Source organism: Pipistrellus kuhlii, unplaced genomic scaffold (assembly GCF_014108245.1).
Source record: "Pipistrellus kuhlii isolate mPipKuh1 unplaced genomic scaffold, mPipKuh1.p scaffold_m20_p_13, whole genome shotgun sequence".
In the NCBI taxonomy this organism is placed as follows: domain Eukaryota; kingdom Metazoa; phylum Chordata; class Mammalia; order Chiroptera; family Vespertilionidae; genus Pipistrellus; species Pipistrellus kuhlii.
In genome coordinates this window covers 6,564,137-6,581,922 of record NW_023425438.1, presented here as the reverse complement: position 1 = coordinate 6,581,922, position 17,786 = coordinate 6,564,137, and the positions used below count along the sequence as shown (strand labels likewise).

The window sequence follows — 17,786 nt, the reverse complement described above, 5'->3', positions numbered from 1 at the left end:
CTGCCCGCACCCCCGCCGGGCCGAGCGCGGGGCTCCTGCCCCGGAGCCCGCGGCTCCGCGCCCGCCCGGCCCCGGTGCTTCCCCGGTGCTTCCTGCGTCCCCCCAGCCCGCAGCGCTGGGATTCCCCCCTGCACCGCCTTCCTCCGCTCCGGGACCCCTGCTCCCTCCCACCCACACCCCTGTGTCCAGGCCTCGCTGCAGTGAGGGGCGGGAGGGGGCGCCGGTCCCGTGTCTGCGTTTGTCCTGATGAGGACCGTCCGGGGAGCCGTGGCGCCTCGTGCGGAAATGTCGCTGTAAGGAGCCGAGAAATGTGTTCAGTCGCCTGAGGTGTCATAGTGTCCGATGCTGGTCAGCCGGAAGGGAATGCGAGGACTCACATGTCATGTAGCTCGTTTACCTGGTTCAGTGGCTGCCCACTTCAGCAGACGTTTGTTTTTGTGTTTTTGTTTTTGTTTTTTTAAATATATTTTATTGATTTTTTACAGAGAGGAAGAGAGAGGAACAGAGAGTTAGAAACATCGATGAGAGAGAATCATCACCAGCTGCCTCTTGCACACCCGCTACCGGGGATGTGCCCGCTACCAAGGTACATGCCCTTGACCGGAATCGAACCTGGGACCTTTCAGTCCGCAGGCTGACGCTCTATCCACTGAGCCAAACCGGTTTCTGCGGGTTTTTGTTTGTTTGTGTTTAATATTTTTTATTGATTTCAGAGAGGAAGGGAGAGAGAGAGAGAAAATCAATGATGAGAGAATCCTTGATCAGCTAGCTGCCTCCTGCACGCCCCACACTGAGGATCCGGCTGCAACCTGGCCTGTGACCTCCTGGTTCATAGGCCGGTGCTCAACCACTGAGCCACGCCTGGTGGGCTGTTTTTTTGTGTGTTTGGTTTTTTGTGTGTGTGGTTTTTTTTTACCCCAGATGATTCAGATGCAAACCACTGACACGGCTACAAAATTAAGACTTGTGATTTTCCAAACGCACTGCATCACCTGCTCTGTGAGAACTGGTTTTCTTTGATTCCAGGGTTTTACGTTCCTCCTTGAGTTTCCGTGGACACTAAGTGATGGACTGCCACTCTCCTCCCAATGCCGAAGTGTCTCAGAGAGATCTGCACTCACAGCCTTTTTTTTTTCTTTAATATATTTTATTGATTTTGTACAGAGAGGAAGGGAGAGAGATAGTCAGAAACATCGATGAGAGAGAGTCATCTATCAGCTGCCTCTTGCACACCCCACTGGGGATATGCCTGCAACCAAGGTACATGCCCCTGACCGGAATCGAACCCGGGACCCTTCAGTCTCCAAGCCGACGCTCTATCCATTGAGCCAAACCGGTCTCGGCTGCACTCACAGCCTTTACAGGCAAGCCAGAGCAGGTCCTCTCACTGCACCGCCTTTGTCCCGCTGAGCTGAGTGAGCTCAAGCCGTTCGCAGGACTCGCTACCAGACTCCCTCCCGGCACCAAACTCCAGGAGCGGATCCTGCGGGAGCATCACCAGGGTTGGTGTAAAGAAACTGTTTGGACGGAGAGCTTTAAGTAAAAGTTTTTTTTAAAGTTTGGGTGTAAGCCGAAACTGGTTTGGCTCAATGGATAGAGCATAGGCTTGGGGACTGAAAGGTCCCGGGTTCGATTCCGGTCAAGGGCATGTACCTTGGTTGCGGGCATATCCCCAGTAGGGGGTGTGCAAGAGGCAGCTGATCAATGACTCTCATCGATGTTTCTCTCTATCTCTCTCCCTTCCTCTCTGTACAAAATCAATAAAATATATATTTTAAATAAATAAATAAATAAAGTTTGGGAGTAAGAAATTTAAACAGACTTTTATTTTTTTATTTATTTATAAATATATTTTATTGATTTTTTACAGAGAGAAAGAGAAAAGGATAGAGTTAGAAACATCGATGAGAGAGAATCATCAATCAGCTGCCTCTTGCACACACCCCACTGGGGATGTGCCCGCAACCAAGGTACATGCCCCTGACTGGAATCGAACCCGGGACCTTTCAGTCCGCAGACCGACGCTCTATCCACTGAGCCAAACCGGTTTCGGCTTAAACAGACTTTTTCTGTAAAAAGCCCTGTAAACAGTTTAGGTTTCCAGGCCATATGGTGTGTGTCAGGACTATACAACCACCCTGCAGTCATAGTGGGAAGCAGCCATAGACAATACGTGAAAGAACAGGTATGGCTATATTCAATAAAACTGTTTCAACATGTTATTATTTATTTCAGAGAGAGGAAGGGGGATGGAGAGAAAGAGAAACATTGATGAGAGGGACATCCATCAGCTGCCTCCTACACACCGCCACTGGGGATCCAGCCAGCAACCTGGGCGTGTGCTCTGACTGGGAATACAGCCTGCACCCTCCTGGTGCATGGGATGGTGCCAATGACACTTCATTATGGGCACTGAAATTTTAATGTCATGTAATTTTTACATACCACAAAATATTCTTTTGCTTTTCCCCCTACTACTTAAAAAAGTAAGAAACATTCTTAGCTTGCAGGCAGACAAAAACAGGTAGTGGGCCACCTGTGGCCAGACTGCTTGCCGGTCTGCTGACTCCAGCCTGTTTAACCTCTGCAGGTGATGCCCAGTGATGTCCGAACACTTGTGACTGGACTCGCCAAGAGCCCTTCGTAAGCCAGAAGAGAAGGACTGTATTCCAGAAAAAAGGACTACAATGCATCCGGCAGATGACTGTTCTCTTTATGATAAGTATTGGAGGCTTGAAGAACCGTAGAAAAAGAATTTGATTTCAGTTCTCTGTGTCCCTTCTGATCCTGACTATACAACAGACTTAGCCCACTATTGCAGTGGGGGTGTTTGCAATGTTTGAGACGGCGCTCAGGTGCCAGGAGAGCATGTGCAAAAGCAAGCACTAACTGAGAGCCCGGTTTGTTCCTGAATCTGCCTACTAAACCTTGAGGTCCCTACATGGACAGAGCAACTCCAAGGCCGATATCAGGCCCAGATGCAATGATTAATACCCTTTACCCCAGCACTGAGCAAGCAGTGGAGACAGGACCCAAACTCCATGGGTCACTATGACTAAGGATTTTTGTTCTGTACAGGGCGGGGCAAAGGAAAAGGAATTCCTGGGAGCCAGGCAGGCAGTTCGTTGGTATCTGCTGCAGTCTCCTTCCGCGTCTACACGTTTCTGAATAAAGATTTAATATGGAACTGGGAAATTATACCTATGAGAGTGGAGCTTAATAAACGGTATCAATTGAGTTTGCATTTAGGTTTTCATGTAAACTGAACTTTCTAAAACTGTTGGGAGTTGCATGAACACTCTTTTGAAATAGCAGAAGATCATTCATTCTTCGGACAAATACTCACCGGTCTACGGATGGACGTATGAGGCACTATTTTAATAAATCAGGAAAGCACAGCTGGTCAGGATAGAGTCTCTGCTCCCGGGCCTCTGTGCACGCTGTCCCATCTGCCTGAGATGTCCTTTTCTGTTCCTGTCTCTTCATGTCCAGTTGGCAAATTCCTAAAAACCATTGGAGACCCCCAGAGACCCTGTGCTGGGTATTTTATGCAGACCTTTATTATCGCTGCATTATAGCTCTTTGTCTTCCTAGAGTCTAGGAAGTCTAGGACCTAGACTGTGAGCCCCTGGAAAACAAGAATTGTGTGGTAATCATTCTCCTTTCTCTAGTATTTGAGATACTGTCAATGTGTAACAGGCGATGAATACATTTGGTAAACAAATAAATGAATGGCCCCTGCCTAATAGAATCAGGGAAGGCTCCGGAGAGCTGAGTCTTAAAGAGTTAATTGAGAAAGCATGTGGCATCACAGAAACTATATATTCTTTTTTTTTAATAGTCTCACATTTTTAATATTCCCATTGTCCTATTGTGTATACCCACCGCACACAAAATGACCAGTGGTTCTTAACTAGCAGCAATTTTGCCACCCCCACTCCCACCACCACCACCCCATCCCCACCCCCGGGATATCTGGCAATGTTTGTAGGCTTTTCGTGTTTCTTGACTGGGGCGGGTGGGGGAGTTGAGGGGGGAATGGAGACCAAGGATGCGGCTAAATATCCCACAATGCGCAGGGCAGCCTTTCACAACAAAGAATTATCTAGTCCAGAATGTCAATGATGTAGTCTATCTGCACAGCTTTTAACCAGCCAAATCATCTCATCAGGCAGCATGGGGGGCGGGACAGGGCACTTCCCCCCCCCCGCACCCACCCCCAAGGAAAGAGTGGGAGAGCAGAAGTGATCAGGACCCCAGGACTGCTTTTACTTTCCCTTTTCCCGACGACTCCTCTCTCAGCACCACACTGCTTACCCATCCTGCTCCAGACTCCAGATGCCTGGCCACAGGCAGGGCGCAAATGGGCTAAAAGCTTGGCTGGGAAATGGACCTGCGTGGGGTCTAGTTCCCTAGAGAGAGTGAAGCTTTCTCTTCTTTCAGCGAGAGCGGGGAGCAGCATTTCCTGCCAAACCCCGAGAAAGACTAGTTTCCAGAGACTCCAAGAGAAAGGAAACCCTATTTGCTGTCACCAGCTTTGCGTTTTAAAGAGGGAAGGAGGAAACGGAAGGGAGGGAGAGGGCTGGCCCCGGTCTGCCCCACCCCTTTCACGTTACCCCGCTGCCCTGACTCCAGGTGGACAGTTCGCTGCCAAGCATTCCCAGACTCCGGGTTCGGCTCTGAGGATCCACAGAGATCACGGGACCAGCAGTGCCCTCTGGAGCTGCCGAGAGTTCTGAGCAGGTAACTCACACGGGCGCCAGGGCAGTGACTGGCGGGTTGGATGGGGAGGGAGTGTGTTTGTCCAACTCCGAGGGAGTGGAATTGCCTCGTGCTCTTCCGTGTTGTCCTGCTCTGCAACTTTCGCCCGGTAAGACCATCCCTGCTTCGTTCTCCGTCTCAGCCTGTGCCCTCTGTGTGGGGTCTGTCTGCATCAGCTGGTCCCTCAGAGGAAGGAGGGGGAGACAGAGCGGGGGCAGACCTCTCTGATGGAGATGGACCAGGAGCCCTGCAGCTTGGCCGCAGGTGCTGAAGGGCTCCGTTTGCCTGTGTGCATAAAGTCCAGGAAGACACAGCAGGAGTTTGCAGCCAGGAAATGAAGGATTCATTAAGGAGATGGCACCATGCCCAGAGTCACAGGGAGTTCATGCTCAAACCTGGCTCCCTGATGGTTTCCAGGGGATGATCAGGAGGAAACCCATTAGTCACGGTGATGGAGTTTGGGTCCTGGTCTCTACTGATTGGCCAGTGCTGGGGGAATTGATCATCACATGTGGTCCAGATGTCAGCCTTGGAGTTGCTCTGTCCCATTTCGCAAGCATTTGCTCTGCATGTGGTCACTGCATCTGGGTGGTGAGTCAGGCACAAGGTAGGACCAGTTTGAGTCAAAGCTAAAAATTAAAAAATAAAAGGCCAGACAGATCAAAGAAAATAAGGTTTCTGGGCAGTCCCACCAGTGACACTTGGGGTGGAGATTCCAACTCGTAGGGAGTAGAATTTGCCTCGAGCTCTTCTGCTCCGAAGCATCCACCCATAAGGCCATGGCTGCTTCCTCCATCCTGTCCCAGAGCCTGTCCTCTGTGTCGGTCTGCCTGGACTGGCAGGTACCTCAGAGGAAGGAGGGCTCAGGCGGGCATGGGGGCCAGACCTGGAGGAGGCCTGGCAAAGGAATGCCAGTGGCAGGGGCTGGCCCGCAGGGGACTGCATGGGCTTGGGCGCTGCATTCCTATGATCAGACTGAAGAGGTCCATTTGCCTGCTCACGCCGAAGCCCAATAAGACACGAACAAGGGTTTGCAGCCAAGAAAGTAAGGGTTGATTAAGGAGATGCTGCCATTCATGGAGTCACGTAGCTCATGCTCAAAGACCTGACTCCCCATGACTTTCAGGGGGTGGATTATACAGGTGGGGCAAAAGTAAGCTGTGAGTAAGTAAAACAGAGTGTGTTCTTGTGTCACTATTTAATTATTGCGTTACTTTCCATATGAACTCTAGTCCTACCTTTGCCCCACCCTGTATAGGACAAAAATCCTTAGTCATGGTGACCAGTGGAGTTTGGGTCCTGTCTCCACTGCTTGGTCAGTGCTAGGGTAGAGGGTATTGATCATTGCATCTGGGCCCGATAATCAGCCTTGGGGCTGCTCTGTATGTTATTGAAAGTGTTTTGTCTTGTGGGATTGTCCCATTTTTCTGTGTCCAAAGCTAAAACACAACTGAGGCCAAGATGTTGTGTTTCCCTCTGTCTCAATAGTCACAGACCTGGGTCCTAAGACTCCTACTTGTTAAGCAGAACGTCACTGTTCTGGTGACTTAAAGATTCAGCAAAGGCCGAAACCAGTTTGGCTCAGTGGATAGAGTGCCGGCCTGCGGACTGAAAGGTCCCAGGTTCGATTCCGGTCAAGGGCATGTACTACCTTGGTTGCAAGTACATCCCCAGTGGAGGGTGTGCAAGAGGCAGCTGATCGATGATTCTCTCTCATCGATGTTTCTAGCTCTCTATCCCTCTCTTCCTCTCTGTAAAAAAAAAAAAAAAAAAAAAAAAAAAAAAAAAAAAAAAAAAAAAATCAATAAAATATATATTTTTTTAAAAAGATTCAGCAAAGGAGAGGTTGGGTTGGTGCGGGAGACAGGGCACTAGGTGAGGCCAGTTTAAGTCAAAGCTAAGAAATAAAACTAAAAGGCCAGGTTAAAGCAAATAAGGTGTCTGCCCCACCTCCTGGACGGCCCTCACGAGGCTCCCTGCCTCGCTGTGCTCTGTCCTCAGGAAACATGCTAGCCGTGCACTTTGACCAGCCGGGAGGACCAGAAAACCTCTACCTGAAGGAGGTGCCCAAGCCCATCCCGGGAGAGGGAGAAGTCCTCCTGAAGGTGGCAGCCAGTGCCCTGAACAGGGCCGACATTCTCCAGGTACTCAGGGGCCAGGGCGGGACTCGGGGGCCTTCCGTAAACATTCAGACCGATACGGAGTAACCTGGGGCACTGCCAGTAACACTCATGGTGAGGTTATGCCGGGGTGCCAAGTCCTGGGGCCATACAATCTCCTTTGTTTACACAAAGTGCAGGGATACAGTGTTAGCAAAGCAGAATTCGCCCCGTGTTAACCCGTCGTCTGCTCCGGCTTCCAGAGGAGAAGGGGTTCACAGTGTGTTGAGCGGGGGTGTCTGGTAGGCCAGGCTCTATTCATTTTCTCACCATTTGTATTCTACTGGTAAAGAAATGAGGGTCAGAGAGGCTCATTATCCAAGACCATAACACTAACCATCCCGGAGCTGTGATTACAATCGAGGTCCTTGTGGCTCCAATCTGCTCTCTTTCCGTTTTGAGGGTCCCGGTGTGGGCAGGGAGCAGCATTCAGAATTTCTGTCTGTCTGCTGTCTGAGAGCTAAACTGGACCAGCTGGATGGGTGGTTAGGGGTGTTTGAGAAATGTACAGCAAAAAATCACCGGGGCATTTTCCCAAAATAAACGTGACTGGGACCCAGGCATGTGTACTTTAAAAAAGCTCCTCGGATGGTTCTGATGCACACTCCTTGTTCAGTCCTCTGGTCCATAGCACTGGTCAGAGCCTTTTGAGTCCTGGCACTTGATATACGAGAACTGTCACTTAGGTGTTATGGTTTTGTTCCTGGTCCTGCTACTAAATTTACTTGGCAAATTTAGACAAGGCATTTCCCTGTCTAGGCCTCGTTTCTCCATTTGTGAAACAGGGTTTAGATGAGAGAAAAAGCTAAGGATCTTACTAATGTGACATCCACTGATTATGTGACCTACCATCTCTTATTTGTATGAAACAAATTATCTCTCCTCTCTTTTTTCCTACATTAAAAAAAAAACTACCTGACTTTATCCTGAATCTTCTTTCGGAAAAAAAGGGGGTGGCTATTGGAAGAGGGCAAGAATGGTGACACAGATTTCTGATCATGCTTACTGACCACTTAGTGTCATTTTCTCTCTGCAGAGACAAGGACAATATGCACCACCCCCAGGAGCAAGCGATATTTTGGGAATCGAGGCATCTGGACACGTGGCAGAGCTGGGGCCTGGCTGCCAGGGGCACTGGAAGATCGGGGACGTAGCCATGGCTCTGATGCCTGGCGGGGGTCAGGCTCAATATGTCACTGTCCCTGAAGGGTTCCTCATGCCCATCCCAGCAGGACTGACTCTGCCACAAGCTGCAGCCATCCCAGAGGCCTGGCTCACCGCCTTCCAGCTGTTACACCTCGTGGGTGAGGAGCTTCCCACCCTACCCCCTGCTCCATGCTTACTCCATACAGATGTATTCAATTCCTTCCTGACGTGGCCACCTCAAAACCCAGTAGTCCTCCAGGGTAGCTCTGTCCTGTCCTGGTTACTGAGCCACCCCCAAACCCAGCACCACCCCCTACTGAATCACCTGTAAGGTCAGGTCCTCATACTATGTTAGCAGTGGCTTGATGTTGAGGCTGAAAATCAAGGTTATCAGAGAGAAGGCCTGAATAGCACAGGATGTGTGTGTCTTCACATTGTTGGCTACTAGTCACCCCAGCTTCTCAAAGTCATGCTGAGCTTCCCTCTGAGAGCCCTAGTGCAGCAGAAGGAGCCAATCAGTCAATCTTTATTCCTCCCAGTCCCAATGAGGCCAGCCAAAGGTCATGTGAGGGAGCCCAAGACCTTTAGGAAGCTCAGTGTACCTAGGAAGACAGAATGTGTGTAGAATTAGACAACCATAGAGTTCAGGGTCTCTCACGACAAAGCTTGAGATGGGAAAAGTTGGTGTGGGCAAAGGTGGTCAGGGAGGGCTTTCTGGAAGGGAAGGGTGGCTAGAGTTGTGATGGACAGAAGACAGCCACAGTGACCTAAGACAGTGTGTCTTTTACTTTCTTAGAAAGAAAAGAGATTGGCTGCTCTGCTCGGACATGATGGGTGACAATTACCACTGGAGTAAAACGAGGCTGGGACTAAATTGTGGTGGCTTTGAATTGCAGGCTGAATGGACTTGATACAAAAGTCAGTTGAGAGCCATGTCACATTCTGGGGACAAAGTATCAATGAGAACTCCATTTTAGGAGGAGCCTGGTGGCTGGTGTGTATGCCTGGATTAGTGAGATCAGCTGGAGGCCAGTTTCAGCTTCTGGAGGTGACAGTGGGAATGGCGGTTATTCTTACTCATTCAGGTATAGGTCAGAGATAGGTGTTCTGATGTTATTTCAGGTAAAACAAATTACAGATGGGGCTGCTAATAGCTTGCAAAAAGGTGTTTTCTACTTAGACAAGAGGCAATAAGAAAAAAGAACTATCAATATGTTCTCTAGCCGAAACCAGTTTGGCTCAGTGGATAGAGCGTCGGCCAGCGGACTGAAGGGTCCCAGGTTCGATTCTGGTCAAGGGCATGTACAATACCTTGGTTGCGGGCACATCCCCAGTAGGGCGTGTGCGAGAGGCAGCTGATCAATGATTCTCTCTCATCGATGTTTCTAGCTCTCTGTCCCTCTCCCTTCCTCTCTGTAAAAAATCAATAAAATATATATTTAAAAAAAAAATATGTTCTCTAAAGAAAGCAAGATATCTGGCATTTAGCTGTCCCTGGCCAGGTGGCCGTGGTAGAAGATGCCCGTGTGGACACCGTATAGCCGTTGCAAAGTAACGAGAATGGTTTCTGTACTTCCTGTCACAGGACAAGTTCAGGCCGGAGAGTCTGTGCTAATCCACGCAGGAGCAAGCGGGGTGGGCACAGCGGCCATCCAGCTCGCCCGGATAGCAGGAGCCATTCCCCTGGTCACAATCGGCTCCCAGGACAAGCTCCACATGGCAGAAAAACTCGGAGCAGCTGCCGGATTCAACTACAAAGAAGAGGACTTTTCCCAAGCAGCGATGAAATTCACCAAAGGTAAACCACAGCCTCTGCAGCTCAGCAGGAGTATCAGGGCGATGACATGAAATCCCAGCCAGCCTCGAGGCCAGTGCTCTGGATCTGTCTGGCCTCTGCTAAATGCACAACAGCTGCCCCGGCCAAGTTCTGGGACTCTGGTGTTGGATCCTTTGAAGACAGTCAGGCAATATTTAGGATGAAGACAGTTTGCATGTGTATTCTTGTGATCTGATTCATACACATTTTAGAAGCTGGGTAGCCATGCAGAGTTGGCCCAAAATGACCCAGGACTTCTTATTCCCAACCAGCCAGTACACAGGGCATTGAGAGGAGACGTGAGGCAGAGACCAGTTGGGAGATGGTCATAGTAGGTAGTATTTCGAAGGCTAAATGGATGAGCTCTGTGTTCCAAATCCAAATCTGAATATTTTTGGCACTTCCCTTTCCATGAGTCAAAAAGGAGAGATGACACCAAGGCTACAATTCAAACAACCCAGTGCAGAGGCTTCTTAACCCAGGTGTGTACTACCAGCCTGCCCCAAAGACTGGAGTGGGCATCTCCGGTTCTGTTCTCACGCATGCCCAGGTGCCAGTGGGTTTTCTACTTATGTGGGGGTTGGGGAAGATACCAGAGCATGGGGTTGCCCCATTTCCCTCTTGCTGTGGCTACAGATCATAAGAGATGAACTATTTCAAGCACGGATGGCAGAGTTCAGCTATCTAAACTCCATTCAAACGTTTCTATAAGCAGTGTTTCTAGTTCCAATGTATAGATTTACCACTTGTGCCAGTGTTTATTTATAGCCACACATCCACAAATGTACTCTGGGAATATTATTTTGCATCAAGCTTTCTGTGTCTGACTAGCATAAATTGTGTTTCCTGCGGAAGGTGCTGGAGTCAACCTTATTCTAGACTGCATAGGCGGATCCTACTGGGAGAAAAATGTCAACTGCCTGGCTCTTGACGGCCGCTGGGTTCTCTACGGTCTGATGGGGGGAGCCGACGTCAATGGGCCTCTGTTGTCGAAACTGCTTTTTAAGCGAGGAACTCTGGTCGCCAGTCTGCTGAGATCTAGGGACAAAAAGGTGAGTGATGAGTGAAAACTGTTACGCAGAGCAATGCGACTCATTTTCCTCACCCCGGAGAAGGGGAGATTTGGCACATCTTAAGTTAGGGAGCCTGTGGAGAAACCTGCCCCTCTGTGGGTAAACAGTTAACCCGATTTCACAGAACTAATTAACATTGGTCAACAGAAGCCTCAGCATCTTAGGAGGGTAGAAAACACTTCATAGATGAGACCTGAGGAGACTCTCTTAACAAAGCAGGGACCATATCTGGAAATACTTTTAATAGTTCCAAGACTGTTTTGCAAGGCAGAAAGCCTCTTAGGTGAGGAACTCTCCACCTCAGCCTGAAATCTCTGCAGGCCAGCTTTGGGAATGTTTCCCAGCATAAGGTTTCACACAACGGGGGGAACAGAGCTGAAACACGTCCCCTGTGAGCTGAGTCTATGTAAGATCTGTCTCTGGCTGCCTCCAACTTGAAATCTTTATTTTAAAATCCTTAGGCTGTCAGTGACACTTGTATTTTACTCCACGCTGCAGCCCTTACCTGGTTACACATTTGGGGACGTGCACATACATGCTGGTAATGGAGGGGTTAGGTACCCCTGTGTGCTTTTGCAAATAGGTTCACTTTTCAGAGAGACCACAAAGGCTAAGCAGGATCGGGGGGTAGCAAGGTCAGGCTCTGTCCAGGCTGATGGTCTCTTTTCTGTATCCTAGTACAAGCAAATGATGGTGAAGGCTTTTACGGAGCAAATTGTGCCCCATTTCTCCATGGAGGGCCCCCAACGCATACAGCCGGTTCTGGACAGAATCTACCCTGTGGCTGAAATCCAAGAGGCCCACAAGTACATGGAGAGTAATAAGCACATGGGCAAAATCGTCCTGGAGATGCCCCAGTGAACGAGGAGGGGGCACTCGAGGAAAAGGGTGCCTCCGACCTTCCCAGAGCAAATTGGGAATTCTCTGAACGCAGGCCAGAGACGGGCTGCTACTCCACGCCCACCTGTAACCCACTGGGCCTTCCCCGGCCTCGTCGACTGATCTGTGTAAAGCTGGTCTAAGGAAATAAAGAGTGAAGGGAAGCAGGCTCTCTGTGCTTGGCGTGTGCACGTGGACGAGGCCAACAGGGCGGGGACGAGGTGGGAGATGGGATGGGCGGGGCGGGGAGGAGGTGGGAGATGAGATGGGCATGGCGGGGAGGAGGTGGGAGATGAGATGGGCGGGGCGGGGAGGAGGTGGGAGATGAGATGGGTGGGATGGAGAGGATGTAGGAGAAAGGATGGGCGGGGCGGGGAGGAAGTGGGAGATGGGATGGGCATGGCGGGGAAGAGGTGGGAGATGAAAGGGGCGGGGAGGAGGTGGGAGATGGAATGGGCATGGCGGGGAGGAGGTGGGAGATGGAAGGGGCAGGGAAGAGGTGGGAGATAAGATGGGTGGGATGGAGAGGATGTGGGAGAAGGGATGGGCGGGGCGGGGAGGAGGTGGGAGATGGGATGGGCGGGGCGGGGAGGAGGTGGGAGATGGAAGGGGCGGGGAGGAGGTGGGAGATGGAAGGGGCGGGGAGGAGGTGGGAGGTGGAATGGGAGACCGGGCAAGCGTCGAGCGGGGATTAGAGGAGAGGCCGGGCCAGCAGACGCCCAATCTCCAGGGACTGCGCCAGGGTTCCAAATGCGGAGACAGAACCCCGTAGCATTGCCGGGAGCCCGGGGCCCCGCACACAACTCCGCACCGCCGGGCGCCCAGCAGCCGGGTCCTTCCACCAGGCCCGCCCCCTTCCGGAACGCACCTGCGAACAGCCCCAGCTCTAGTCCCTCTCCTCAGGCCCCGCCCCTTCCGGCAACTTCCTCCACATAGGGCCACCCTGACAGGAACTCCGCCCCTCCCGCGGCCCAGGCCCCGCCCCTTTCAGCCGGAACCCGGAAGCGCCGCGGGCTTTCGCCTTTCCTCCTTCCGGCCTCCTGGCGGAGTGCGGCTCGTTGCGCTCCGGAGTCACGTGAGACGTAGCGTTCCTGCGCGGCGTCACAGCTTCCGGCGGAGCCAGGGTGTTGATGTCCCGCGGCGAAGGCCGTGTTGAGTTGAAAGCTGAGCGAGCTCAAGAGGAATAAGGGGGAATTCTAGTATCTGCTGCGGTAACCTCATCAGCCCGCCAAGATGGCGATGCAAGCGGCCAAGAGAGCGAACGTAAGTAACGGGGATGTCTGCCGGGGAGGGGAAGGGCTTCGCTGGGCACTGGCGGCGGGTGGTCTTTCCCCGTTCCCAGGCCGGGGGAGCCAGGAGGTACCGGGCTGCTGGAGGGAGCTCAGCCCGGCCTGTTCCTGGAGCCACATCTCCGCCCTCACCCCTTTTGAGAGTTCTCCTTCCGTCTCTTGTCCTAGCGTCAGCCCCACAGCCTTGGTGGCTGCACCTTCTCGGCTTAAACGTCCATAACACAGATAAGTCCCCAATAAATAACCTAATGGTCAACAGGCGACGAGAGCCTGAGAGTCTTCTCATCCCGGAGCTCTTTGGATCCTTCATGGGCCTTTTAATTTAATTTTTTGTTTCATTGATTTTTTTTTTTTTTTTTAGAGGGCTGGGGTGCGGGAGAGAAAGAAACATCGATTTGTTGTTCGACTTATTTATGCTGTCATTGTATGTGCCCTGACCGGAGATGGAACCACAATCTTGCTTTGGCTTATTGGGATGATCTTGTAACAAACTAAGCTACCCGGCTGGGGCAGATCCTTCATGTTTTGGTTCAACAACATTTTAAGCACCTACGATGTACCAGACTTGCGAGATAGGAAACAATTTATCAGTTACATTAATTGAAAAGCTGCCAGGTGCAAGACATTAGTCTAGATGTTGGAGATGCAGCAGCGCGGCTGCTTACATCCTTACCTTAGAGGGGGGGGGGGGGCGTTAAGGAACCCTAAAATAAAAAATAAAAAATGTTCACTTCTAAGGTGCTGAAAGGTATAGTAAGATGAGGGCAGATGATTGGACATGGTTATGGGGAGACTTTTGGTGACGTGGATGCTTTTCATTTCAGTGGATGAAAACAGTAGTGGTGGGGTGAAATGGAGGATGGGAGTTTAAGAAAGAGGAGACAGTTCTTTCCACAAGTTTTCATGAAGACAGGGGAAGAGCAGTTAGGTGGTAGCTGGCTTATCCTTTTGAAGACGTGTGATATAAGGTTATTTTTGTATGCTAGTGGGGATGGTGATCTAGTAAGTGGGAGAAACGAAAAAGATGGATTAAGTTCAGGGGGGGTTGGAGTAGATGAGGGGTTGACCTAGTACTGAGAGGGAAAGTGGGTTCATGTGGATGAATGCAGATTGGCAGGTTTGGTACCAATTGGTCATATCTTTTTTCCAATAAGCAAGAGTCCAGGTCATCTCTCAGTATGGGCAGGGAAGAGAATACACAGCCCCGCTCAGATATTAGAGGGGGCGGTAGTGGTAAGATGTGAGGCAAACCAGTTGTATTGGCAATCAAATATAAATGATAAATGTATTGACTGGAAGCCTGGGTTTTGTGGTAGCCGCTTATTCCTACTGATAGCCTTCCCTGGAATCAGTGCGCAGTTGCTTTTCCAAAGAGCATGCCATTTTCAGTATAGCAGATTATAACTTTTAGTCTTGGCTTTTTTTTTGTTTACTATTTTTTTATTATGAGATTTTCTTGTTCATTATGAGAATTTTTAAAAACAGTAGCATTCTTTCTCCTAATTTGACAACATGTATTTCTCATTTTAGATTCGACTTCCACCTGAAGTAAATCGGATTTTGTATATAAGAAATTTGCCTTACAAAATCACAGCTGAAGAAATGTATGATATATTTGGGAAATACGGACCTATTCGTCAAATCAGAGTGTGAGTTGACTGAAACTTTTGAAATGTCATTTAAATAAAATGATTGCATAACCTATAATCTTGGAATTATAGCTGACAAAGGGGGCCTAGAGCCTCCGAGGCTAATTGAAGTCAGGGAAATGAGATTCTTTTTGTTTTGTTTGTTTGTTTGTTTGTTTACAAAGGGGAACTACCTACTGAGGTCCTTATGATCCAGCTCAGTGAGAGCCAACTAATTGTGAGGTTACTGAGAGCATGAATAGTTTGAAGGGTCTGGAAGGGAAGGAAGTTAGAACTAACATTTATTGCACACCTGCTCTTTGTAAAGTCAAAAACTATGCTGCTATTATATGCATTAACTCCAATTTTTCAACGATCTTCACTGTCTCTTTTACTGACTGCAGAATTTCTGAATAAACTGAGTAGATGGACATAAAAGTAACTGAGAAAAATGATTTTTTTTTCCTCCAACTACAATTTTCTGTGCAAGATTTAAAAGTATAGGGAACCCTTTCCCTAATCTGCTCTTTAAATTAAAATAAATTTTTTTTTTTAAAGAAAAACTCCCATTGAGACATTGCTGACTAATAGGAGCCATCACTCCTCAATACTGTACTTTCCAGTGTAAGGCTGAAAATTGATTCTTAATATGAGAAGTAGGAAAGACTAGAACGTGAAGATTATGATGAAGTTTCAAACTAGTTTTTTGCTGTTACTGATTAGGCAGCTATATTAGCATTCGTGATATAACAGTAAGTTTAGCCTATTGCTATTTCACTTAAAAACAAAAATTACCTAATTCAAGAAACTACAGGATTCCCCAGCATACCCTTCCATAAGGTTTATTTCCTCTAATGGTTTTCAGGTGGATATTTGTTTAATTAAGTCTGATTCAACTCTGCAGGGGGAACACACCTGAAACTAGAGGAACAGCTTATGTGGTCTATGAGGACATCTTTGATGCCAAGAACGCGTGTGATCACCTGTCCGGATTCAACGTTTGTAACAGATACCTCGTGGTTTTGTACTATAATGCCAACAGGGTGAGTATAGCACAGTTCTCTCCTGGGGCGGCCCATTTAAGAGTTCCTGCAGAACTGCACCGCTAGGGGAGATGGGTACTCTGAGCTCCTCTCTGGCTGGTGCTATTAGTGGAATTCATTGGCCCATAGATTGGTAACTGTTAACTTTGGCACTTACCACATTTTCAGGCATTTCAGAAGATGGACACAAAGAAGAAGGAAGAACAGTTGAAACTTCTCAAGGAAAAGTATGGCATCAATACGGATCCACCAAAGTAAACGTTTTCTGCATTTTTATTTTGGACTGAAAAACCCATGAATCACCACTCTACCCTTTTTCAGTTTTTAATTAATATTGATTATTGCAGTTTCTTGAGGTTAATGACGTGCTTGAAACTTTGATACATATTAGAATGTATTGTTAGTAAACCTGGAGCTTTTTATAAAACATGTCAGTGTTTTCTCTTGAATTTTCCCCTTGTTTGATACTGGGGTGGGGGTTACGGGGAATTGCAGTTGAACCATCTCAAGAATGCTGTGGTAGAAGGACTGAGCTTCTTGAGCAGAGATCTTTTTGTATTCTTAATGTCTCCAGTGTGCAGTCCAGAGCTTAGCCATCAGGGAACTTGTGAGAGGGTCGTCATTTATTGAGTGGCTATTAATAATGAAATCTTCATAATTAATAGCCATAATAACTTCATAATACTACTCAGTGTAGGTAGTATCTCCATTTTGCAGATAGGGAAATCAAAGCTCATCGTGTCGGTTGAATGAATAAAATGCTTACATGAAGAAGTTGCTGTAACATCAACCAGGTATTAACCATGCCAGTACATTTGAATAATACTTTATAATTAACCAAAGACCTTTGTTGATATGGGTACCCTTGTGTTTAGAACAGAGGTCTATTCTAGAAATGGTCAAACAGCAGCACATTGTTAGATAATTGAGAGCAAGCAGCTGGGGTAGTGTTGTTTCATGTGTGAGATTGTATTAATGTAGTCTTTCTGTTTAGTTAATAAGCGTCTGTGTATATTTTGGACCTTAGTTTATAGTATATTTTTGTTACACAAAAATATGTGATGCTTATTCTTATAATCATGAGTTCTCATGGCATGGAAATAATATGGTTATTACCACATTCATCATAGTCTGGCAGCCGGGAGGAGATAGCTGTAATTTTCTTTTTATAGTTTAGGCATAAACCAAATGGGAAAACATGGGCTATTTGTATATATATATATAAATATAAAACTATAACCCAAAACCAACTTGAAGAATACAAGGACTAAGTCATTTAACTGGACAAACAGCATCTATTCTACTTTTAAATGCACTTAGCTTTGAAATCTATCATTACTTTAAGAAAACAGGCTATTATATCCTTTTGTACTATCTTCTCAAAGCCTACTATTGAAAATGAGGAAATAATTGTCTTTACTTATGTCTGAGTGCTTTTTGAAAGCACTGTAAGAGTCATTTCTAAGGGCAGGCATATGACAAAGGAGCCACAGGCTGTAATTTTCTTACGAATGCTTTTGTGAATTCCATATCGATTATTGTGATTCATGATGTGCCTTTAGGTATTTACAAATTTAAAACTAATTTTCTAAAAGACGTTGTAAGGGGAAAACAAATTAGACTTACAGTATGATGTGTCTAAGTGGCAGACTGGCTTGCCAATAGTGTAGTTGTTTGAAATTAACAACAAGGGGAAATTCCTATTGACAAATATGGCCAGTCCATTATATGGATTCATATATGTTAGCTAAATTCTCTGTTTGGCAATTTTGTGTCCTGTCCTAGTTAAGATATAAGAACTTTAATTTAGTGGACAAATATTGAGGACCTGCTCAGTGCCAGGTCTGTGTATGCTAAGACGCTGAGGATTCAGTTATAATTCATCCTCTGTACTAGGCATCGAAGGCTGTTTTTCAAACTGCTTTTATGGTTGCAAGGAATGATTATATCCGTGCACATGTATGTACACACATGTCTGTCAGAGCTGTTTTA

General features: G+C 47.9%; 2 protein-coding genes across 3 annotated transcripts; both read left to right on the top strand.

Moving 5' to 3' along the window:
• The first annotated feature begins 4,405 nt into the window (after positions 1–4,405).
• TP53I3 (tumor protein p53 inducible protein 3) lies at positions 4,406–11,990 on the top strand. Of its 2 annotated transcripts, none has more exons than XM_036434731.2 (6): positions 4,406–4,743; positions 6,763–6,905; positions 7,957–8,224; positions 9,652–9,864; positions 10,738–10,934; positions 11,634–11,990. In XM_036434731.2, the coding sequence occupies exons 2-6, from the start codon at positions 6,768–6,770 to the stop codon at positions 11,814–11,816; spliced, it is 999 nt and encodes a 332-aa protein (XP_036290624.1). In that variant the 5' UTR covers positions 4,406–4,743; positions 6,763–6,767; the 3' UTR covers positions 11,817–11,990. The 2 variants fall into 2 exon arrangements, with proteins under 2 accessions (XP_036290624.1, XP_036290625.1); XM_036434732.2 differs by having other exon boundaries at positions 4,614–4,739.
• Positions 11,991–12,917: 927 nt separating this feature from the next.
• SF3B6 (splicing factor 3b subunit 6) lies at positions 12,918–16,223 on the top strand. The gene is made up of 4 exons (XM_036434735.2): positions 12,918–13,097; positions 14,654–14,772; positions 15,656–15,794; positions 15,963–16,223. Exons 1-4 carry the CDS (start codon positions 13,068–13,070, stop codon positions 16,050–16,052), a joined length of 378 nt encoding a protein of 125 aa, XP_036290628.1. The 5' UTR covers positions 12,918–13,067; the 3' UTR covers positions 16,053–16,223.
• The last annotated feature ends 1,563 nt before the right edge of the window (positions 16,224–17,786 follow it).